The 25,554-nt window shown below is 43.7% G+C and overlaps 1 protein-coding gene across 1 annotated transcript in view; it reads left to right on the forward strand.

Moving 5' to 3' along the window:
• Positions 1–25,554, forward strand: part of TGM6 (transglutaminase 6) — a 63,610-nt gene that overhangs the window by 20,128 nt on the left and 17,928 nt on the right. Inside the window, exons 2-7 of the mRNA XM_020965517.1 lie at positions 14,503–14,732; positions 21,369–21,611; positions 21,927–22,045; positions 22,430–22,558; positions 24,350–24,527; positions 24,958–25,096. Coding sequence (XP_020821176.1) covers positions 14,503–14,732; positions 21,369–21,611; positions 21,927–22,045; positions 22,430–22,558; positions 24,350–24,527; positions 24,958–25,096 — 1,038 coding nt within the window. The remainder of the gene's footprint in view (positions 1–14,502; positions 14,733–21,368; positions 21,612–21,926; positions 22,046–22,429; positions 22,559–24,349; positions 24,528–24,957; positions 25,097–25,554) is intronic.

The following is a 25,554-nucleotide window of genomic DNA, read 5'->3' on the forward strand; positions in this document are numbered from 1 at the left end:
CAGGCATTGTGCTATGTGCTGAGAATACAGAGTAAGGCTCTCAAGGAACTCACAGTCTGAAAGGGAAGACAACATTCCAATAACTATGTACGAACAGGGTATACACAGGATAATCTGGAGATATTCAACAGAGGGAAGGCATTAGAATTAAGAGGGATGAGGAAAGGCCCCCTGTAGATGGTGACATTTTAGCTAGGACTAGAAGGAAGCTAGGAGGTGGGGATGAGGAGTGGGAGGATTTCAGGCATGGGGGACAGCCAGTGGAAATGCCCTAAGACAGGAGCTGGAGTTTCTTGTGTGAGGAATGACAGTGTCACTGGACTGCAGGGTATGCACATAGAGGGAGGAGTATGTGAGGTGTAAGAAGACTGGAAAGATGGGTAGGGCCAGGGCTTTAAAGCTAAACAGAGGATTTTATTTAGACAATTTGAGAATAAAGGGCCCTTCCTCAGTCAAAGCAGGTGGCTCTTTGTCTACAACTTATAGTCTTAGAAGGCTGCTTAAAATACTAGTAGGGAAAAGGGTCACACAGTAAGTGTCAGAAATAGGACTTGACCATGTCTTCTTGGCTTCAAGGACAGCTCTCTGTCCATAACATCTTACTGTCTCACAAAGAAATGTGAGTTGACTGTGTGACCCTGGGCAAGTCACTTAACCCCAATTGCCTAAAAATTAAAAAAAAAAAAAAGAAATGTGAGTTGAGACTGTTGGGAGTCTTCTTGGAGTTTGTTTTCTTTGAGCTGAATTTCTTTACTCCAGGAAGCCCTCCGTCAACATCCCAACCCACAGGGATCTCTCTTTTCTAGAACACATTGTTTATCCCTCATTGGGCCCTGTTCATACTCAGCCTTGTATTGTGCATATATGTACATGTTTCATCACCCCAGTGAGAAGACAATAATAGTGGATAGAATATAGGAAAGACCTGAGTTCAAATCTAGCCTCAGATGCTTACCAGTTATATGGCATGTAACCAAAGAATCCAAAGGTTTCTTCAAGGGATGGAGAGCCTAGGGAAAGGAGATTCTTCTCCTCCTGCAAAAGTCACTTAATCTCTATTTGCCTCAATTTCTTCAACTATAAAATGGGGATAATAACAGCACATACCACACAGCGTTGCTGTAAGGATCAAATCAGATATTTGTAAAGTGCTACAGTGCCTGGCACACAGTGGGTGCTATTTAAATGCGTATTCCCTTCTCCCCTCTATCATTTCTATAATACAAAGGTTTTGCAAAATATTTTCTTTACAACAATACTATGAAGTGGGCAGTATAGATATTATTATCTCCATTTAATGGGTGAAGAAAAGTTTAACTACTTGTACCCATAGTAATTGTCTGAGGTAGGATTCAAACCCAGGTCTCCTGACTCTAGGTCCAGGACTCTTTCCACTATGTCAGCCTCCCTGAAGGGCAGAGCTCTATACAATATTCCCAGCCCCAAGCCTTATGCATATTCAGCACCAAATAAAGGCTAGCAGAACAAACCCAGGAGTTCTGAGTTTTAAAAGCGGTCCAGAATAGGAGTCAAGAACTGGGCTCTCGCACCAGTTCTGCTGATAACTCACTCTGAAAAATGAGACTAAAGAATTATTCATGTCTATTCCGGCTCTTTCTGTGTTCTAGGTTCAAGGATTTCTCCTTGCCCTGATAGTCTCTGTTCTATATTCTAAGGTCCTTTCTAGTTCCGATATTCAATATTCTAGAGTCCATTGAACTTCAAGCATATTTTCTGTGGTCCTTTACAGGTCTGACATTTGTTTTTGTTTTAGATCTGACATACTGTTTTCTGTATATTAATGTCCAGTGGAAATATTCACTTAATCCAAGATTCTGTCTGTACTGAGGATGACTTAGGGTTGATGGGTCATTGCTTCGCTTAAGAGAGAAGTTAATGATTCCTGGTCTACATTGGAAGAATTAGTGAAACCCCTAATTAATCAATTAGCTGTAAAGGTCAGATGTCAGTGACACATTAGCCAAAGACATAATGGAACAGATTAAAAATCAATTACACATACGTCAATCACCCAGATGCACTCTGGAGGGAGAGAGGGAGGGTATCACACTTGGAAAGCTCCCTAGCTTAAGTGAACTCAGCTCCAAATGGCTGATACTGGCTGGGAATGAGCTGCTGAATCCTCCTATTCTACTAAGTCTGGAGCAGAAGATTGAGCAAAGGGTGGACCACAGCTGCTCCTGGTTCCAGCAAATGATTTTTCCAATTGGCTGATCTCTAAACACAAAACCATAGAGAGATACCCTGCTGAGGTCTGTGGTGGGTTGTACTTGGGGATAAGGTTAGAGGGCAGAATGGCACCAGACTATGAAGTCTGGAATACTCCTATTACCTAAAGTCTTTGGTCTTGATTCTACAGGCCAATAGAGTCAAATAAAAATGGGGCCGTTAAACTCTACATAAGGATGATTGTGGAGCAGCTAGGTGGTGTAGTGGATAAGTGCCAGGACCAATCAAGAACACTCATCTTCCTGAGTTCAAAGTGGCCTTAGACACCTATTGGTTGTGTGACCCTGGGGAAGTCACTTAACCTGTTTGCCTCAGTTTCCTCACCTACAAAATGAGCTGAAGAAGGAAATAGTAAACCACTTCAGTATCTTTGCCAAGAAAACCCCAAATGGGGTCATAAAAAGTCGGAAACAACTGAAAAAGGACTGAACAACTACAAAAAAAAATTTACGGCAGGCTGCATATCATTTAGAAACCTCCTGCTATACCCTTCCCTCCCTCCAGAGTGCATCTGGATTACTGACTTGTGTGTAATTGATTTTTAATCTGTTCCATTATGTCCTTGGCTAATGTGTCACTGACATCTGACCTTTACAGCTAATTGATTAATTAGAAGTTAAACTAGTTCTTCCAATGCAGCAGGAATCATTAGTTTCTCTCTCCAGCAAAGCAACAGCCCATCAACCCTAGGTCATCCCCAACACAGACAGAATCTTTGATTAAGTGAATGTTTCCATTGGACATTAATACACGGAAGGCAATGTCAGATCTAGAACAAAAAACGTGAGACCTGGAAGGGACTATGTATAAATGTGTATGTGTGTATATATGCACACATGTATATGGGCATGTGTACATGTCTATATACATGTCTACATGCATGTGTATACACATATACATATGTTAACACACAAATAAATTAAAATGAGATAGGAACTACATTTTAACCTGGTTTGGGCCATACTCAGGAGTGTTGTAGGCTGAGTGTTTGACCCCTCTGCTGTAGGCAACTGGGAGTCATGGAAGGTATCTGAGTGATATGCTCAGTGGGACACCCTCAGAGCAATGAATTAGGTAAATGATTGGCAGCCTACAAAGGATGATTGGAAGGGGGAGAGACTGAAATCATGGAAACCAGTTAAAAGGTTAGGGCCCTAATCCAGGTGTGAGGTAGGTGATGACTAGACCTGAGCCAGGCAGGCACAGGCTATTATACCATTGACCTCTGGAGAAAGGACTGCCCTCAGGATTCTTAGGAATAAGGAGAGATTCCAACTCCTCCCTTTCTTCCCTACCTCGAATCTAGTGACTTGAAGTCTTGGCCATTCAACAATTCAATAAGCATTTGAGGACCTGCCATAGTAGCATGAGCAAGGCCTTGTGCTGGGTGCTGAAAAGATGAAAAAGGCCTTAAATGCCAGGATCAAAAGCTTCAGAATTATTCCATAGAGGGCAAAGAGCCACAGACAGATAGAGGACTGACTTAAGCATAGGAATGAATTAAGAATATTACTTAGGCAAGAGTGGGGAGGATGAATTGGGAGGAGGAGGAAAGACCAAGTAGGAGGCTAGCTGAATCCGAGGATTTGTCACTCAGGCTTAGACCTTCATTAAGGATCACCTGTGTGGGGAGATGTGTATTCTACTACATTGAATAGCCTGGTTATAGAAACCCACTTCACGCATAAGAAATGCTTTATGGTATAATGGAAAGGGCATTGGGCCAGGAGTTAAAAGATCTGGGTTCAAGTGCCAGCTCCCTCACTTACTGTGTGCCCCTGGACAAGTAACTTAACCCCTCTAGACTGGTTTCCTCCTTCACGAATTGGCAGGGGGAGGTGGGGAGTTGAACCAGGTGAGCTCTAAAGTTCATAATCTTTTAAAGAACAATGAAGGACAAGGAAGTGTGAGCCTGCATAGTGCAGACATAAAGTGCTATGAGACACCCGAGGGAAGACACAGCCTTAAGAGCTGGCTTTCTCAAGGAGGATTTGTTTGAGTTGAGTCTTGACGACAGCATAGGATTTGCACTGACAGAGAAGAGGAGAGGGACTCCCTAAAAGAAGTCTAGTGAAACTCCCCCCCCCACCATGTCCCCTGGGGAGATTCTCTTTCTGTCATATTTCTTTGAGGAACTTAATTAGAAAGGACCAGCTGAGTCTAGGAAAACTGTAGTTTCCTGAGAAATGTGGAGAGGAAGAGTCACCTTGGAGAAAGTCTCTCTGCTTAGGTCAAGGAATCAGAGGTGGCTCTCCTCAGGGCCTCTGGAACCAAAGGTTTCTCAGCCAGAGGATGGAGGAGGAAGATAAAGGAGACAGAGATAGGGGAAAGGAAGGAAAGGGAGGAAAGATGCTGAGCACAGACAGTGAAATCATGAAGAGGCCAAGGAAAGCCCAATTTAGACAAAGGTATGATCTAAACCTTCCCAAGTATTCCTGCAGGCTGCTTCCCATGCCTGGAATTCACTATCCTTATCAACACCTTTTTCAAATCCTCTTCTTTCTGCAAGGTCTAGATCAGATGCCACCTCCTCCATGAAGCCTTCCCTGATCACTCCCAGTTAAAAAATGTTCTTTTCCTCCACAAATTTTCCCAGAGCACATTGTCTGGATCTCTTCTTTGCCCCAGTTACGTTCCTTTGTATGATATCATACTTGTTTATCATATTCTCCCCTATTTGACTATAAGCCCCTTGAGATCAAGGGCTATGTTCTTTTTCTGTGCCCTCCTTTATAATAGACTCTTTGCTAAATCTGGGTTTCTCTAGGGGACAAGGAACCCATGCCAAGGGGCCAAGAGCAGTCAATCCCATTGGCCTCTGGCCCAGCCAGTGATGGCCTGCAGTCCTGAAAACACCTTCTCTAGACCTGAAATTGTATACGTTTACCCCTCCTGCCATAGGGAGCTTAACTCACCCTGGAAACCCATTTTTCTTCAGGTGGAAAAGATCTCCTAAAGATCTCTTCTCCCCTTCTACCATTCCCGAGAATGATAGACTTTTTCAGGACCTTGGAGAGGGCAAGGAGATGTAGCATGACATATGTTGTGATGGATTGGGGACCACTTTGTCTCCTGAAGGGCATCAGGACTCTTTGGAGAGTCTGCACCCAGAACTGTGACATAGCTGTCTTTGCAGCAGAGCCCCTTACTCTCCTTGTCCCTCCTAGGAAAGGAAGGAAGAAGGAAACACAGATTGGAATGTGCTAAACAGTCCTGTGGAGGATTATGGACCTAGAGTGATGTTGTCTCAGGGGCTGGGAGGAGGCCACTCAGCTGCAAGGACTGGAGGGGTGGGGGCAGCAGCATTGTGGGTGAGTCCAAGAAGCTGACGTTTGTTTGATCTACTCTTCTCCAAACACAAACACACCCGTCAGTGTCACTGAGGGGAGTTCATCCACACCCACAATCACTCAAACTAGGCAGTGACACTGAATCTGCATACTCTTAAATAAGCTCTTCCCCCAACACACACACACACACACCACACACACACACACACACACACACACACACACACACTTTCTTCAACAAACTTATTCTCTCTGCCTAGGAGAGGACACTTCCCTACTGCTTTCTTCCATTACAAGTAATTTTAGGAAGATAAAGGAGACAGAGAGACAGAGACATTAGCACTACAAAGTGGCAGGGTTGTGTAATGGTTAAAGGGGGGGGAACCTTGGAATCAGGAAGACTTTGGTTTGAATCTTGCCTTAGACACTAGCTGTGTGACTTTGGGCAAGCCACTTAATCTCTCTGTGCACTGGTCTCCTCAACTATAAAATAGGAATAATAAAAGTAAGCATCAGAGATAATGTACATAAAGTGCCTTGAAAATCTTAATGCACTACATAAATGAGAAGCAGGGTGGAGCAATGGATAAGGTACTATCCTACCTGGGCCATTTACAGTGTGACCTTGGGCAAGCCGTTTAACTTCTTTGTACTTCAATTTTTCATCTGCCCCTGAGATCCCTTCCAGCTCTAAATCTATGATTCTATGTAATAAAAGCTAGTGTTATTAAAGTAAAACTCATCTAAAGAAAGCTTAGCAAGATATCCATCTAAACAAAGTCATCCCAAGGGCATTCAAGGATGAAAAGAGAAAGAATATTGGAGGAGGAGAAGGAGGAGTAGGAAGAAGAAGAAGGAGGAGGAGGAGGAGAAAGAAGGGAAAGTGAAGGAGGAGGTGTAAGGAAAAGGAGGCAAAGGAGAAGGAAGAAAGGTTTGCAAAAATAGTTACAACATACTTTTCCCCATCAAGAATTAGTAGATCGGGATCCTAACATCACAGTCTCTGAAGTAGAAATGTTACTAAAAACAATAAAGATGGGAAAATTAGATTGGATCAAGGACTTATAGAGATGGGTTGGAGGAGATACAATCGTGAGGGCATTGAGGGACTGTTTGATTTGCCTCACAGCTCTGGTCAAAGCAAAGACCTGGGTTCAAGAATTTATAGGAACCTGGTACTCAGGAAGCTGGAACAAACAAGAGCTTTATTACTAAAAAGCATATCCACTCACACTATAAGGCAATATAATAGAAGTTCTACCGCATGGATGCAAGAAAGCACAAGAGGGAGGAAACATGTTGGGGAAATAACATGCTCACAGTTAAAATTCAGGTAGTGAAATTATATTCCTTAAAAATGAGCTTGGTTGGGGCAGCTACATGGTGCAGCGGACAGAGCACCGGCTCTGGAGTCAGGAGGACCTGAATTCAAATCTGGCCTCAGACACATAAAAACTCACTAGCTGTGTGACTCTGGGCAAGTCACTTAACCCCATTTGCCTCACCAAAAAAAAAAAAAGAGCTTGGCTGAGAACAGGTCATTGGCACTGGATGTGGGAGGGGGTGTTCCTAATCAGAACCAGATGTGGCAGAGAAGTTCTCAGGGTCACTTATTGATACTGGGCTTGGATGAGGCTTGGATAGGGAGAGTTTCTTCATTGGGACCAGAAGCTGGGAGAGGATCTTTGTTAACTAAGGCAGCAGGAGGAGAATGACTTGGAGACTTCTGCACTCCATCAGGAGTTTTGTCCAATCAGAACTGAGAGCATTAAGTGCCTGACACAAGGTTAGCAAAAGTCAGAACAGTGGGAAAAATATAACCTTTGTCTGTCTTTGCCTATATGCTCTATGGGCATTAGGACCACTTAGACTAAGTGACTCCATACTGGAATTCTATCATTACAACTATAATATCAAACAACATAAAGATTACAATTATCATAGGGACCTATGTACAAAATATCTAAAAGATGGGAAGAGATCAAAGATGTAGAAAAATCTCAGACTTTGTTGATGCAAAAAAAAAAACATGACAGAATATCAGTAACTAGTGGCCTATATTACTGTTCTCCCATCTGTACAGGATCTTGATGAGGGTCATCTCTAGACAAACTGAAGGCATCCTCAATAAGGGTACTGGTGGGGCAAATACAGAAAATGGTCGTGATATTCAACAGTAGACCACATCTTTATTATCTCACAACTGACTGAAAGATGTCAAGAATACAATATGCCACTGGGAGGACTTAACCTTGCAGAATAAAAATGATGCCTCTAGGCTTTTACATCAACAAGTCTCTCCTTCATGTCAAGGTCATGCAGTATTCCTTGAAAGATATAACAACAGAAATGACTCTATGTAATGACATTCTGATAATAAATAGGGGAGGAATAAAATGGGAAGATGTTTGCTTCCCAAAAAGGTACTGAATCCAGGGTGGAATCTAGGAGCAGGAGGGATTACCTGTGGATTGTGAGGTCCTCCAGATTCTCCTGTTTGTAGATATTTCTGTTTTGTATTTTTTTAAGGCAATTGGGGTTAATTGACTTGCCCAGGATTACACAGCTAGTAAGTGTCAAGTGTTTGGTCTGAGACTGGATTTGAACTCAGGTCCTCCTGACTTCAGGGCTGGTGCTCTATCCACTGCGCCACTTAGCTGCCCTTTGTAGATGATATTTCATCGATAGCATCAAGCCCCAAGACATTGCAGAGTCTCCTGGAAAAGATCTATAACCACCCTGGGGCAGGGGCTCTTAACCTATTTTGTGTGTCATGTACTCCTTTGGCAGTCTGGTGAAGCCTCTGGATCCCTTCTCAGAATAATGTTTTTAAACACATAAAATAAAATAAATTGGATTACTAAGAAAACCAAGTGTGTTGAAATACAGTTAACAAAACATTTTCTAAACCAATTTCATGGACCCTTGGTTAAGAACATCTGCTTAAGGAATTTGATGTGCCCATCCGCACAGGAAAGACCAAACAAATGAAGAATGTCTATTAGCCACGCATCTGAAGAGACACCCTATAGACCTTGTCGGTCTAGGAAAGCCAATATAGCTGGACAGTGAGCTGGACACAGAGTTGAAAAGAAAGAGAATAGCAGAATGCATTGCTTTCAGGAAATTGCAAAATTCTTTACTAATCCCAAGCTTCCCATAACAAAGGCCCATCTCTTCAATACAAACACTTTAGCAGTGTAAAGCAAGATGTGGTAGAAGAAGCACAGGATTGAAGTCAGATGGATGGGGCTTACCTAGGACCCACCACTCACTTGCTTTGTGGTCTGAGGACAATTGTTTCCCCTCTGCGGGCCTCAGTTTCCTATTCTGTAAAATGAAGAGGTTGGACTAGATGATTTCTAGGGTTCCTAAGCTGTGCCTAAGGTTACGTGAAGCAAGACTTGGCAATGTCCCCTGCCTCTAAAGCTGATCATCAAACAAAGGGTAGTATTCAGAGAAGGGTAACTGGGATGGCAGGGGAATTCAACCTTGTTACAGGATATGAGTTTAGCAGCGAGAAGGCTTAGTGGAGACCATGGCAACAGGGTTATCACAGGGAAGAGAAATTAGGTTTGTTTTGAGTAGCTGCAGAGTAGAAAACCAGAAGCAATTCCTGGAGGAGGTGGGGAAGGGGAGTTACAGTAGGGAGGCATATTTTGATTCAATATAAGGAAAAACTTCTTAATAATAACAGCTATTCAAAAATGGAATGGGTCTTGTAAGGTAACAAGCTTCCCATCACTGAAGGTGTTTAAGCAAAAAGCAGACAATCAGATATTGGAGATAATATAGTGGCAATTAATGCATTACAAGAAGGTTGGAGTAGAAGCCTTCTCAGGTTCCTTCTGGCTTTAAAAAGAGAGTCTATGATTCACAACCACCCCCACCCCAGAGCTGGCATTCTGTCTGGACCTAGTCCAAGGGCTCAGGTAATTATTGCCCATTAACTTCACCTCCTGCCTGATGACTCACTTCCAGTAAGATAGTTCTACAGATAGCTGTAGCAGAAAGAGGCCCAAGACAGGGTAGAGATGCTGAGAGTTCTGCGAAGGAGATAAACAACACATTCCACCAGAGACCCTGGGGCACAGTGAAGATGCCAGAGGACTACAAGTCCTGGCTTCTTCTTCCAGCTCTGACACCTTCAGCCGTGTAACCTTAGGCACAGCACTAAGAAGCTTAGGAACCCTAGAAATCATCTGGCCCAACCACTACATGCTTTTCTCCAGGTCTCACTGTCTTTGATCCTCAGCTTCCACATATGTGGAATCGAAATCCCTGCCTATATAGGCAGGTTACTAGGGAAAGGTTACAAGGATCAAAGGACTTTGGAAACTTGAAAGGCCTAAAGTTAGGTAGCCTGAAAATATCTGTTTGCTAAAGGCATGATCTTTATTCTCTGAGATCCGGATGGGGCCAAATTGCCCAGGGAATCCAGCTCTGCTGCTAGGGCAGAGGAGATAAGGAATGACCTCACCCCAGCCCAGGTCAGGGAGGTCAGGGGCTGCTGTTTGCCTTTCTTTGTATCCCCAGTGCTTAGCACATAGTAGGAGCTCAATAAATGCTCATTGATTGACTGACTAGAGAACCCATTATCTCCTAAAGCAGCTTATCCCAGTTTTAATGGCTTTGATCTGAAGCTCTTCATCATATTTGGCATAGATCTGCCTCTTTACAAGCCCCCCCAAAGAGAGAGGCTGTTGTTCATTTTGTCTTTGTATTCTTAGCACAGTGCTTTCCATGTTCTTTTTTGAGAGGGGGAGGAGCTCTGGACTTATGATCTCATCTGTATATGGAGCTCCATGACAAGGAATGCATACAGGGTGTCCCAAAAGTCTTAGTGTAGTTTTAAATCACAGTGCAGTCACAGGGCAAAGGTTACACTGTAACCAGAATGCCAGGTGAAACATAGAGGTGTCTATAAATCACTGAGGAGAAATCAGAGATCATGATGCACGCAGCTTTGGAAGCATGGCTCAGTGACTGGAAGGAACATTGTACATAGAGTTGGAAGACTTAGATTCAAATCCCTATGTAGCTTTAATCCATGCTAAGATTTTGGGGACACCCTACATAGAAGATCCACATCTTCTATATAGTCATACGCCAGCTTCTTAACCTAGCGTTCATGAACTTGCTTTTAAAATATATATTATACATTATACATTATATACATATGCTTCAACATGATTGGTTTCTTTCATAATCCTATATATTTTATTTTATGCACTTAAAGACATTATTCTAGCTTAGCCAAGTTGCCAAAGGGGTCCATGACATAAAAAAGGTTGAGAATCCCTATCTTAGAGAATTCTCCATGGCATTGAAAAGTTAAGTGACTTGCCCAGGGTCCACAGCAAACATAGATGAAAGGTAAAATTTGAACCCAGCTCTTCCTGACATGAAAACCAGCTCTTTATCCACTATACCACAGTGCTACTGGGCACAAAGAAGGCGTTTAACCAATTTTTGTTCAATGATGAGTTAATTATTCCAAGTTCTTCCCTCTGGCATCATGCAGAACAAGTCACATCTCTCTTCCATACTTGTTCTCCTCCACTCACTCAGGCTTCTTTTCTCCAGATAAAAATTCCCAATACCACAGGGGAGGCATCATAACACCATGGAAAGAGCCCTGGTTCTGGAGTCAAATCTTGCCTTTGACCTTTGCCACCTGTGTGACCTTGGGCAAATCCCTGAGTCTTGGTTTTGTCATCTGTAAAATGAGAAGATTGAACTAGATAGATAGCCTCTGAGGACCCTTTTGGGTCTCAGATCCTACAACTATGTTCCAAGTGGCCAGGAAGCGGCAGAAAGAGGTAGACCATCCACCCAGAGACTCACAATAGTGAAACTCAAAAAACACTTGCTGAAATTGACTAGGAGCAGGGGCCCAAGACTGTCACATGGGGGGGGGGCGTGTGGTGGAAGCGCTGGGGATTAGCACTGGGGGAGGGGACACAAATGAGACACAGCCTAAGACTTGAATGAGGTCCTAATGAATTGCATAGTGATTGATGAAGGGGAGTGGGGAAGAATAAGACACACAAACTACAGTATGAGGCAGGATGTGCTAAGTGTTTGTGGAGGGTTAGAGAAATAATACTGTAGCAGGAGTGGGGTTGGGGATCAAAGGCAGGAAGGATCACTTCCATCTGGGAGGAAGGAAAAGGTTTTCTGGAGGAGATTGCATTAGAGTGGTCTTAAATGAGGAGTAGGATGTCAACGGGTATGTCAATATTGGGCATGGGGCACGGCGGGGGGCATTTCTGGTGGACGGAAAGGCATGAGTGAAATTTCGCACAGAAGAGGAGAAAATAGTACATACCCTCCTAGTTCTTCCCTCTGGAGTCAAGCACACAGGAGCTGTGATGAGCCAGATCATTGCATGTCTACTAAGGAAGAAAGGGGGATAAAGGTAGATAAGTATGTTGGGGTCAGACTGTGGAGGGCTTGAAAAGGACAAGAGTAGGAGTCTGCACGTTATCCTATGAGTAAGTGTGTTTTAATTAGCACAATCCCCGGCACACGGTAGGTACTAGTTGACCTAGTGGATTGACTCAAGGGGAGCCATTCACTCTATGTGTGTGTGTGTGTGTATGTGTGTGTATGAAAAGGGAAGAGGGTGACCTGATTAGAGCTGACCATTTTGAAGTTTAGCTCAGCAGCTTTGTCCAGGATGGATGGAAGGCAACAGACTGGAGGTCAGGAGAAAAGCAAATGTTCGTTCTCTCTCCTTCCTGCCACCTCTCATCCTTCCCCTTGGTCCTCTCCTCCCCTGACCCTATCAATCTAAGCTGAATGAGTGGGCAGACTAGCCTGAAGGCAGAAGGATGACAGAGAGCAGGAGCTGTGCCACTGGGGATCAGGGGAGCACACAGCCTATTGTAAGTGCCCTACAACTAACCTTCCAGGCCAATTACCCTCCAGGAGTGATTCATAAATGAGAGAAACTGGTGTCAGAGATTGTTTCATGGCCCCAGGACCGGGCAAAGTACCTGGAAACTGGAGTTTGTCAAAGGCAAGGGGATGGCTTTAGGGAACATTGATATTTAGTTTCATAAAATTACAGAACTCAAAAACTGGAAAAACAAAAAAACAGAGTTTGTCAAAGGTGGGGAAGAACTTTGGAACATAAAACACAGATTATCAGACCTGGAAAGGTTTTAAAATATACAATATAAACCGCCAGAGCTGGAAGAGACCTTAGAATGTAGAATACAGACTATTGGACCTAGAAGGATGTTAGAATATATGTTATAAATTACGAGAGCTAGAAGTGACCCTAGAACATAGAACACAAGCTATCAAAAATGAAAGGAACATTAGAATATAGACTGCCAGAACTAGAAAGGACCTTAGCACATAGAACACAGACCTCTAGAGCTGAAGGGGAGGGACCTAAGAATGCAGATTGAATACCATATCAGTAAGGCATTACTGAGCTCCTACTCCGGAGAGAAAAAGAAGAGACCTGGTCCCCTGCCCTCAAGGAGCTCACAGCCCAGCTGGGGAAGGTGTACACACAGAAAACCAGAGTGGAGCCTAACAGTAAAGAGCCCAAAGAGTGAGACACATACTGAATATGACATTATTTCAATTATAGGACATGGGCCACACTCCTCAAATCAGGATCTCCTGAAGAAGGAAAAAATGTTGATACTGAAAAAAAAGAAAAGATTCTTAATAGGTTACATGTAGGCTTTATACAAGACAGACTTGGTGGAAAACTGTTATTGTTGTTATTGTCATCATCATCATCATCATTGTCAGACCTGGAAGGGATGCTAGAACACATGTTATAAACATTCAAGTTAGTAGGGACCTTAGAACATAGAACACAGACCATTAGACCTGGAACAACAACCACCACAAAGGCTTTATACAAGATAGATTTGGGGAAAAAACTATACCATGTATAGACCAATATGGTAGGAGCTATAGTAGAGCGCCCAAGGTCATCAGCCTGAGCTTCTGAGTGGGAGGGTCTCACGGGAGCATGACTCAGGAAGGCAACTCACAAGCAAGGAGCTACCTCTGAGGCTCAGGTAGCCACTCAAAGACCTCTCCCATTCTCCTTGTTCATACTGAAGGCCTGGACCACCCTACTCTCACCTACCACTCTGGGAGTCCAGTTAGACCTTTTTTTCTGATGATGATGGCCCTGGGCCTCCATTATAGCCAGAGTTCCTCAGGATACAAGTTTTGTGAGTATGGGAACAGATGTGGAAAGGAGTTGCACAGTGTGTGATTTGTCCTACTCTCAGCATCCCCCTACCTCACCTGAGGAGTCAGGAGCTCAGAGGATGAAGAGATCACAGTGGGCTAGGGAGGTCAAAGACAGAAGAGGAGGAGGTACTTGAAAGATTATGATAATAATAACAAAAATGTCAATAGCAAATTCACATTTCTATAACACCTTGTGGTTTCTAAAGCTCTGTTTTTACAACACTGTAAGACAGGCCATAGATGCAAGGATTATTATCCCCATTTTACAGATGAGGAAAAACTGAGGCTCAGGGCAGTCAATTGATTTTTCTTATGGTCACAAAGCTAGTAAATACCAGAAATGAGACCAGTCTTCTTTGCATTACACCCTGGCTAAGCTTTTTCATCAGCTTAGGAGCGGAGATAGTGGTAGGAAGATAGCAGCATAAGCTACTGAGGCAAAAAAGTACAAGGTTTGGGGGAGAATGAGAAGAGTGGTCTGGCTGAAGCACAGGATTCATTGAGATAAGACTGGGAAGATGAGCTTGGGGACACACTGGGGAGAGCCTCAAATATCAGGCTAAGGGGCTTAGAGTCTATGCTGAAGACAGTGGGAAGTCAATACAGGCTTTTGAATATGAAAAGATGAAAGTGGTCCTTTCCAAGTCTCCTCTGTACCTACTACAACTTATTAAACAGGAGACAGTAAGTGATGAGGGAAAAAGGGGAGGGGATTTTCTTAAAGGTTTAGATTCATTTCTTTCCTCACCTTCCCCTTCTTTCCTCCCCTGCATTTGGACCTCCCAGCAATCAGAATAACAGAAGTGGACTGGCACCAAGAGAAAAACACGCGTGCTCACCACACTGAAGAGTACCCAGGCTCTGAGATGGTGGTGAGGAGGGGCCAGAGGTTCACCCTCAGCTTCAGGTTTAGCAGGGCCCTGGAGAGTGAGGAGACTCTGATATTCACCGTGGAAACAGGTATTCTCTCCTCATCTTCTCCTCTCACACACTAAAGGTCTCCTTGAATGTGCTTTTGACCCCATTACTGACTTTTTTCTCTGGTTGAATCACAAAGTAATGGAACTTTGGAACATTTTATCCCAGTATCATAGAGGTTTACACAGAATCCTGAATATAACACTGAACTCAAAAGTGACCTCTGAGAATCCTCTTACAAGAGGGCCCTAGGATGTGGGTAGACTTAACACCTAAGTCTTCAGTGATGCGTTAATATTTAAAAGACACCTTAATTCAAAACAAAAGACTTTCAGTGGAATAGCATGGAAAACAAAGCGACAAGAATAGATTCCCCCAGGTATAGATGGGGTATATTCTCCAACAGGTTACCATACCAACAAAGGAAAAAGATGGAAATGCAGATTTGTGACCAAGAAACACGTATGGAGGGCACATATATGGAGAGAACATATGTGGCCAGAGACATTTATGGATGGAGAAACTCCACTATGAACATTTATCAATGGCTCTCTACAAATATCATTGCACTGCTCTGCTGGATATCATATCTCTGCTCTCTGCCGGGCATATCATCTCTTCTGGGCGTCTCATTATTTCCACTGTTTCTTCTGGATGTCTCTGTGGTCTTTCTGCCACTATCTTCTGGGGCTAAGCTTTTTAGGGCCTTTTACTGGTTGGGCTATCTGCTCCCATCTGCTAAAATATTGTGCCCAGAAAGCCTTTCCCTGACAAAAGAAAACTGATAATTCTTTTAATCCATAGTAGGGATTACAAGCCCTTACACTTAGCTAAAGGCAGTTAACAAAAGCCAGCCAGAAGTCCCCCTGGCTAAGTCTGTCTTTTGACTATCTATGCCTAGTGCTGATTCAAAGTGCATGATCCCAGACAACAATCTGACTCAGAGTTAGAAAATTCCTTTAATTCCTATGGGGCAACTCTGTACCCAAAACCAATTTAAAAGACTCTTCAACAACAACAAAAATGATCATAGAAGAAAACTGAGTCTAGAGTTCCCAAAATACTCCACAATCGGCATGTTGAACAAGAATGAAAGTTAAGCAAAGAAGACAAAGCCATTGATCTCTTCCATCAACAGCCCAACCCTTGATCCATATTTCTGCTTTCATTCTGCATGGTACAATGGAAAGAGTATGGGCTCAAGGGTAGGTAGGTGGCACAGTGGATAGAACACCGGCCCTGGAATCAGGAGGACCTGAGTTCAAATCTGGCCTTAGACACTTGACACTAGTGTCATCCTGGGCAAGTCACTTAACCCCATTGCTTAGCCAAAAAAAATAATAATAACAGAAAGAAAGAGCATGGGCTTTAGAGTCAGAGAACCTGGGTTCAAATCCTAGTTGTCACTACCTGTGTGACCTTAGGCAAGTCATTCATCCACCCTCTTTCCTCTCATTTAAAATAAGGGAGCTAGACTAGATGGCTTTTAGAATCCCTTCTAACTCTAGAATTCTATGGAATATAGAATGCAATAGAATTCTATTATCTTCCAGTCATTTAAAAAACAATAAAAGCAACAACACTTTTGCATTATATTTTGGCCATGACAAAACCTCATTGTCTCCCTATCCCTAGAATGCAGAATACTAAAACCCTCAAATCTTAGAATCAGAATCCAAGAACATTTAACTCTAAAATCATAGAATATGAGAGAATCTTAGAATCCTAGATGTGATAAAGCTTGGTATAAGCTAAAGCTATCAAGGAAATTTAAGGATCACAAGACTTGTTGCTACTGTTGGGTTTTTTGTTTTTGTTTTGTTTTTTCCTTTTTAGCTATATTGGGGAAAAGAGAAGGCTTCAAGATGGAATAATAACTAAAGATGGAGCAAAAGAAAAACTTCATTTCTTACTTTGCTTCTGTCTCCTCTGTCACGGAGAATGATTTTTAGAATAGAAAGGACAGAAGAAAAAACTAGCTAATAGAGAGCTGATGCCCAAGATTAGTCAGGTGACAACCAGAGTCCCTATCTGCCCTTGATGAGTTTAAGCCACTTTGGCCCAGATGACGTCCATCCAGCGGCAGATGGGTTTTTGGAACCACTCTCAGTGATCTCTGAAAAGTCATTGAGAGCACCCCAGAATCAGAGAAGGGCACACATGCTGCCCTGGTTGTCAAGCAAGGGAAGAGAAGGAAGTTTGCAAACTAAGGGGCCCATGAGCTTGACTTCAGTTTGTGGCAAAATTCAGAGCCAGATTGTTAAAGGGGCTGAGTGGGGAACAACTGGAAAAGAAAGTGATGACCACCACAAAGAACCACCTTGGGTTCCTCAAGAAGTCATGCCAGACTCAGCTCTTTTCACTTGAGTTAATAAACTGGGAGGGCAGAGTAATGCTACAGCTAGCGTTCAGCTAGATTTTAGCAAAGCATTTTGACAAAGTTTCTCATGCTGTTCTTGTGGGGAATGGAGAAATGTGAGCTAGACTATAGTACAGTTAGGTGGATTTGGAACCAGTAAAATGGTCAGACACAAAGAATGGTTATTAATGGTTCAATGTCAACTCGAAAGAAAGTCTCCAATGGCATGCCTAAGGGATCTGTGCTTGACCCTGACCTGTTTACCATTTTTGTCAGTGACTTGGAAGAAGGAGTAGATGCAAGGGTTTTGTCAGGTTCAAAGGAGATGATGAACGTAGAGCAATGTGCAAACCTAACTTTTTATAAATGACAGTTGCTATCATCATCATCGTCAATTATTATTATCCTACTGCCCCCAGGCTTCCAGTCTGATGACAATTTCATTCCCTGAGCCTTCTACTGCACTTCTGCTGAGCTCAAGCAATGCAGGAGTGTGCTGGCAAATATTTAACAAGGGGGGAGAATTCTAAAGTCTGCACACACATTTTTAAGTTTAATCTGCATTACTAATACTTTCTGAAGTCTAGACAATCAACAAAACAACAAACTAAGCCCTGATATGTAGTGATTTCTGAGGTGTAAATGCTGACACTTGAAAATTTAACAATGGGCTCTCAGAAGCCCCTTAGAGGGGGTTCTAGCACACCTCTGAAGAAATAGCAGGCTTATAAAATTTGCAGATGATACAAAAACTTGAAAGGAGAGCTGATATATTGAACAATGGGATTCTTGACAGGCTAGAACTTGGTCCTATACCTAATGAGATGAAATTCAATAGGGGTAAATTTAAAATCTTGCACTTGGATTCAAAAACCCAATTTCACATATATGTAGTAAGAAATAAGCAGAAATTTTTCTGAAAAAGACCTTTGGGGTGGAGTTTGTGAGCTACCACCTTAAAAGGGGTCAACAGTGCAATGTAATAGCTAACATTTATATAGCCTTTTGCAATTTGCAAGGTGCTTACAAGCTATTTCATTTGATCCTCAGCACAACTCTGAGAGGTAGATGCTATTATTGTTCCCTTTTTACAGAAAAGAATACTGAGGCTGAGAACGGTACGAGGCTGCCCAGGGTTACACAGCTAATAAGTATGTGTGAGGAGAAATTTGAACTTAGGTCTGCCTGACTCAAAGTGCAGCGTGTCCTCACTGCCCCACCTAGTGGCCTCTTAAGTATATGACATGACAGGCTAACTGCAAGTTTAGGCTGAGTCTTGAGATATAATGTCTAGGACTAAGGAGACTATAGTTCTACTGTTCTTTGTCCGGTTCAGACCCACCGCATCCAAAGTATTGTGTTCAGTTGTGGATATTACATTTTAGGAAGGATACTGATAAACTGGACAGTGAAGCAAGTGGTGCTGTGGATAGAGCACTGGGTCTGGAATCAGGAAGACCTGAGTTCAAATCCAGCCTAGGCAAGTCACTTAACCTCTGTCTCTCTTAGTTTTCCCTACTGTTATTATATTATATTATTGTGTTATAGAGGGATCATAATAGCACCTACCTCCCAGAGTGGTTTTGAGGATCAAATGATATAATATTGGTACAATTATTAACACAGTGCCTGGAACATAGTAAGCACTCAAAAATGCTTGTTCCCTTCCCCTCCTCCCTAGCATCCATACTAGTGTCCGTGGGAGAGCAACCAGGATGGTGAAGAGCCTTGATTTTATACTGGAGGATCAGCTGAAGTAGCTACAGATCTTTAGCCTAGAGAAGTAAAGATTTAAGGGGGGGGGGGCATGTTAATTGTCTTCCAGGATCTGAAGGCTGTCAGACAGAAGAAGAGTGAGACTTGTTCTTGTTCTTCTTAGTCCCAAAGGACAGAACTAGGAGAAATAAATGGGAGATACAAGAAGCGAATTAAGGCTTGACATAAGGAAAAACTACCCGATCTGTAAAACTATACAAAATTGTCATGGAAAGGGGAAGAGAAGGGAATAAGCATTTATATAACACCTACTATGGGATGCCTTGGGGTCCCCTTCACGTGAGGTCTTCAAGCAACATCGGACTTCCCACTTGGGTATGCTCTTGTTCAGGTGTGGGTCCAATGGAGACTTCTGAGCTCTCGGCTGTATGATCCTGGGATGCTGGTTTCATACATCTCAGATCTCAGGCCTGGAAGGATTAGTACTTCTCAGTCTTTTGGGCCAAAATTATATCCTACCCCTCACCCCTCGAACTAGCACCCTCTGGATCCACATGCAGAGTTTGCTCCCTCTTCTCCCATTACAATCCTTCAGATGCTTGAAGACAGCTACCATGTTTCTGCTACATTCTCTCTCTCTCTCTCTCTCTCTCTCTCTCTCTCTCTCTCTCTCTCTCTCTCTCTCCCTCTCCCTCTCTCTGTACCCCCCCTCTTCCTTCCTCCCTCTCTCTCTCCATCTCTCTTCCTCCCTCTTTCTCTTCATCCTCCCTCCCTCCATTTCTCTTTCTCTTTCTCTCTCCCTCCATCTTTCTCTCTCTTTCTACTCTCTCTCTGTCTATCTCTGTCTCTCTGTCTCTGTCTGTCTGTCTCTCTCTCTCTCCGTCTTTCAAGCTAAACATTTCCAGTTTTCAAAAGATTCTCATTTGCTACAGTTTCAACTCCTCTAACCTACATCCTCCCACATCCATATCCTCTGGATGTGATCATTTTGTCAATGTTGGTCATCTAAAATCTGACTTCCAGATGGGACCTGACCTGGGCAAAACCAGCAAACATCTAAGACCTCCCTGGATGTCAATTTGTGCTGCCTAAGACTGCATGATTGCTTTAGCTTTTGAAGCAGCTACTGGGACGGCTCATAAGGAACCATCCACAGTCTCTCAGTTAGGACCACTTGTGACCCAGGGTACACCTTTTCAAGGACTAGCCAGGATTTGGTGTATGTTTCATAGTTATAGAGTATGGTATAATAGAAAGACCACTAAACTAAAGAAACAGGAGACCTGGGTCAAATGCTAGTTCTGGCTAACTCATATCGCATGACCTTGGAAGAGTCACTTCCCCCTGGTTCTTAGTTTCCACCTCTGTAAAATCAGAGTGTTGGACTCAGTGATTTAGAGTTGGATACTTAGGCCAACCCTCTAATTTTTCATATGTGAGCTCTAAGGCCCAATAAAAAGAAAGATAACTTGCCCAGGTTGAGACAGGGAAGTACACAGCAGAGCTGAGATTCTAACCCTTATCATCTGACCCCAAATCCAATGCATTCCCACCTGGTCACCACAACCCTTCTCTTCTGTGATGGTCCCATCTCCTCCAGGAAGCCTTCCTGGATCTTCTGAGTTAGAGCTCTCCCCCTTGATAATTTACCTTGTATTATGATTAGCTGTTTACATGTTGTACTCTCCCTCTCCCTCACCACCACCTCCCACCTCCCATGTTTCAACCTCAACCCTGAGAATGGAAGCTTCTTCAGAACAGGAACATTTCCACATTTAGCGGCCTCCCCTTCCCACTAGTTCAGTGTCTTGTACACAGGAACTGCTGAATAAATGTTTGTTCAGTTGAATTGTGTGCTCCTCCCAGGGCACTGACCCCAAAAGTCCTTTCAGCTCCAACACTCAGGGCTTCTATTAAGGGAGTATACAACTTCCATCTAAAAGCACAGATCTAGAATTCTAGTCTTCTAGTCCATGCCTTTCATTTCCTAATTGAGGACGCTGAGGCTCAGAGAGAAAATCAGTGATTTGCCCAGGGTCACTAGAGAAAATGGCAAAGCCAGGATTTAAAAGTGAATCCTGCTCCAAATCCAGCAGTCTTTTCATTACACCCTTCTGCCTCAGGAACAGTTTGGCTGGAGGAGGAGACATCTCCAGAAACTTCCTCCAGCCCTGAGGATTCTAGATTCTGCAGTGACCCTGGGATTCATTGTGAACCTCTGAAGTCAAGCCCTGCACAATGTGCCTAACTTTCCTACCTAGACTGTTATTGTTGTTTTTCAGTGGTGTCTGACTCTTCATGTTTTCTTGGCAAAGATACTGGAGTGGTTTGCCATTTTCTTCTCCAGCTCATTTTACAGATGAGGAAACTGAGACAACCAGGGTTAAGTGACTTGCCCAGGGTCATACAGCTAGTAAGTGGAGGAAGTCACATTTGAACTCAGGTTTCCTGACTCCAGGTGTGACACTGTATCCCCTGAGCCACCTAGCTGCCCCTCTGAGGTAGGAGGTCTGGTGTCTAGGTAGACAGCAGACAGCATTTCTCTCCCTTTCTCATCCTCTTTGGCTTTCAGAGCTAAGTTTCACAGTCAACTCTTTTGTTAGGACCCCAGGCCTCTGAAGCCCTCCAGACTAAATGTGTATTTGAAGCATCAGAGTCCAAGCGCAAGGGTACTTGGAGAGCCATGCAGGAGACCAGGGACGAGAATTCTTTGACGGTCACCATCTCCAGTCCTCCGGATGCTGTCATTGGTCATTACAAGCTGAGTGGGAGGGTCTCCTCCCGGGCCAAACACAACAATAAGAAATTGGGCCACTTTATTCTCCTCTTCAATCCTTGGTGCTCAGGTAAGCCCTGTACTGTTAGATCAGTCCTCCACCTAGCACCAGTTGTCCCCCCCGCTTCAGTTCTATATGAGACCAACTGGCTAGACCCATTCCCAAAAGGCAAAGTTCAGAGCCCCACACCCTTTCTTCCCTCCTCCCCCTTCCCCATCCCAGGGCCAACAGGGCAGTTTCCGTCACCAGATTCCCAGGTGCCTCATGCCCTCTGGGAGCATCCCCCAATGATATACAGAATCATCCCCCCAGCATATTAAGGGCAGAGTCTCCAGCCCCATCTCAGTCCCTGGAGGACTACCCATCCTGGTGACTGCTTTCCAGAGGATGATGTCTACCTGGCTGAAGAGGAGGAACGGCAGGAGTATGTGCTGAACGACAATGGAATCATCTTCCGAGGAGTGGAGAAACACATCCGAGCCCAGGGCTGGAACTACGGGCAGGTCTCCAGGGGAGCGGTCACTGTGGAGCTCTGGGAGGGGGGAGGAAAGAGGTCAAATGTCCCTATTCTCTGCTTCCTCCCCCCCAGGTCAGACAGTCCCTTTTTAAAAAAAAAGAGCAACAAAGATTTCCAGTTTGCCTCTGTTTGACACTGGGTGTTTCTGAGGCTTGGGACTGCCTGTGTGTGACATGCCTAGGAGGGGCTTAAGAATTCAGCAGATACAGAGTTCACTTTCTCCCCACAAAAGGAGGGGCTATTTATTGCACAGGGTTCCAGGCCAAGCCCTGTGGTTCTTATGTTAGTGATACCAATTGGTTATGGTAATTTGGGGGCCTTTAACAGTCTAATCAGAGACCATACTGAGCTTGGCTTTTCTGGACCACAGTTTGAAGAGGACATTCTGAACATCTGCCTCTCTATACTGGACCGGAGCCCCAGCCACCAGGAAGACCCAGTCACTGATGTATCCCAACGAAACGACCCCATCTATGTCACCAGAGTGATCAGTGCCATGGTGAGGACAGTTTGGAGAGCTCCACTAAGACCCCTAGGCCGACTCAAATTCTGAACTGTGTGACCTGAAGCAAGTTCAGCAAGGGCTTTCTGGTCCATAGCTTCCCTTACTGAAAGGAAGGAAATGGGATCTCTTCCCTGTGTCCCAGGAAGGCTACAAAGTCAATACATATATACTGAGAAACCTGCAAGTGTCAGTGTGAAGACCCCAAAATGGGCAAAGTTACAGATAATTCTCGTATATCTAAGTGAAGGGAAGGGAATGATAATTAAAAAGACATTTTTAGAGTGGCTTAGGGTTTGCAAAATGCTTTCCTTAACAGATTTGTGAGGTGAGTCCTATAGATCCCTACTATAGATAACATCCTCAATTTAAAGAAGAGAAAACTAAGGCTTTAAGAGGCAGGATTCAAACTTAGGTCTCCTGACTCCCACCCAATACTCTTTCCACTACACCATTCTGGAGACAATCCAAAAATCATAGATAACTAAAAGACAAAAACAAAGAAACTGAATGGATGAAATGGATAGAATGATGGATGGATGGATGGATGAATGATTTCTGGGCTTTGGTTTAGGATTCTATCATCATCCTAAAGCCTTTATCATAGATTTTCTGAGTGGGAAGGAGTCCTAGAACATAGAATGTTAGAACTGAAAGAAATCTTAGATTATTCACATGGAAAATACCCTTTGATCATAGACCATGGAAGTTTGTGTTCAAGCAGAGCGATGGTCTGAGCTGGGACTGACTTTAGTACATAGAATATCAGAGACAGAGTCCTATCTGACTCGTATGAATAACTTGATAAAAGTCATAAAATGAGCCATAGCGAAGCTGGGACTAGAATTCAAGTCTTTAGACTCCAAGATTTTTTCTTTAAAAAAAAAAATTAGGTGCAATGTGGTTATTTTGGTTTTTTCATGGTACTCTTTCTGGATGTATTGCCCCACTCCCAGCACTGAACCTTCTCTTCTAAAAAAAGAGAAACAAGTTAAACAAAACCAATGGATACAGTGTCTCCATCTGACAATGTATGCACCCTTCTGCCTCCACGCTCCCCCACCTCTGTGTCAAGGATGATGTGCTTCATTATCAGACCTCCATGATCAGGATTGGTTATTACAATTATTATTATTATTATTATTATTATTATTATTATTATTATTATTATTATTATTAGTTACTACTCAGAGCTCAGCTTCCTCTTGGTGTCCTTTTCATTTGATGCCATAGAATTCTCTTCTCTGGTCCCTTGGTGACCTTGGTCACTATGCATCTCAGTCTCCTGGTTCTGCTTACTTCACTCAGCTTCAGTGCATATGTCTTCCCAGGTTGCTCTGAATTCCTCACATGCATCATTTCTTATGGCACAATAATATTATATTGCAGTGAATGACAAGGTTTGCTTAGCCATTCCCCCAGTTAATGGGGACCCACTTTGTTTCCAGTTCTTTGCTACCACAAAAAAAAAATATTATGACTATTTTAGGATCTATTCCCTCCTAGTCTTTGTATCATAGCACACTCTCTTCCTTCTTTTCAGCCTCTATCCTCAACAGAACACATCCTCTGGGTGGGGCTGGAGTAAATAGAACCATCTACACTCTCTCCCACTTGGGCATAAAGCCTTCAATCTCAAATAGAGGGGGATGGGGTGGCGGTGTACTCTGACCCATTCTGAGATAGCGCCTGCAACCCCATAGGATTTGGAGGTCGTATGCTCTGGCCACTGGGCCATCCAGTCCTACCTTTCCAGCCTACATAACTGAATGAGGCCTCTCCTGGCAGGTGAACAGCAATGATGACAAAGGTGTGGTCCAGGGCCAATGGCGGGGCAAGTACATCGGTGGGACCAGCCCCCTGCACTGGCGGGGCAGCGTTGCCATCCTCTACAAATGGTACAAGGGCAGGTTTAAGCCTGTCAAGTATGGCCAGTGCTGGGTCTTTGCTGGAGTCATGTGCACAGGTACCTGGGTGGGTAAGGGAGGCTCAGCTCTCCACTCCCTTGGCTTAAATTTGCATGAAGCACCCCTGACTCCCCTCAATTTCTCTGGTCTCAGTGATCTGCACTAGGGGAGAAAAACCACAGAAAATACCCATCCCACTAAAAAAAAAATTACCAGACAATCCAGTACAACTATTTCTAGGTTTCACTTGTGAACACATTTCAAGTGTGCCTCATTTTAAACAAATTAAATATACGAAAATCATAGAATTAAGAACAGGAAAGTTGGGCAGGGCAAGAGTTGGGTGGGAGCAGTGTGAGTAGAGAAATACCATGAGAACTGTAACTCAGCTCCTTCTTTGGGGGTGGGGGGTGGGGGGGGCACAAAATCTGGAGTGGGAAAGCCTTTCCCAAAATGGCCTGGAATATTCCTAGCCTGTGATTTTTTTAGTCCTAAGGTGTTTAGGAATTGCCACCCGGGTGGTCTCCAATTTCAACTCAGCCCACGACACAGATAAGAACTTAAGTGTGGACAAATTTGTGGACTCATTTGGGAGGACCCTGGAAGACGTAACTGAAGACAGTATGTGGTAAGTATCGAGTTGTAGCCCCTGATAGCTCCTTCCCTTCCCCCCGGGCCTGTGAGGACATCCCCCAGGGGACAGGAGGCATGTGGCGGAGCAGGCATGTGGGACACTGCCCTCTCACCCTTCCCCAAGAATGAGGAACAAATTCAGCAGCAAAGTCCTGAGCCCTACAATGTTGCCTGCCTCTGGGCCAAGTCTCCTAAGGACAAATCTAGCCAATCCAGGGTTATTTTTTCATCCTTGACACTTAGAATTCTGAAATTGTGGAACCTTCGTGTCAGAGAGTCACAGATTCTAAGGCAGTAGGCATTGCCCCATCTCTGGGGTCCTTGTGCCCACAGAGGAAAAATTTGTTCTAGCATTGATGATGTCACCTTGATAAGGTGTCCATCCCTCAACGTGCCCTGGATTGTCTCACTGATACCACATTGATGGTGATTGAATGATGCCCAGACAATTGA

The sequence above is a fragment of the Phascolarctos cinereus genome, unplaced genomic scaffold (assembly GCF_003287225.1).
Source record: "Phascolarctos cinereus isolate Bilbo 61053 unplaced genomic scaffold, phaCin_HiC Scaffold_2;HRSCAF=192, whole genome shotgun sequence".
Taxonomy (NCBI): domain Eukaryota; kingdom Metazoa; phylum Chordata; class Mammalia; order Diprotodontia; family Phascolarctidae; genus Phascolarctos; species Phascolarctos cinereus.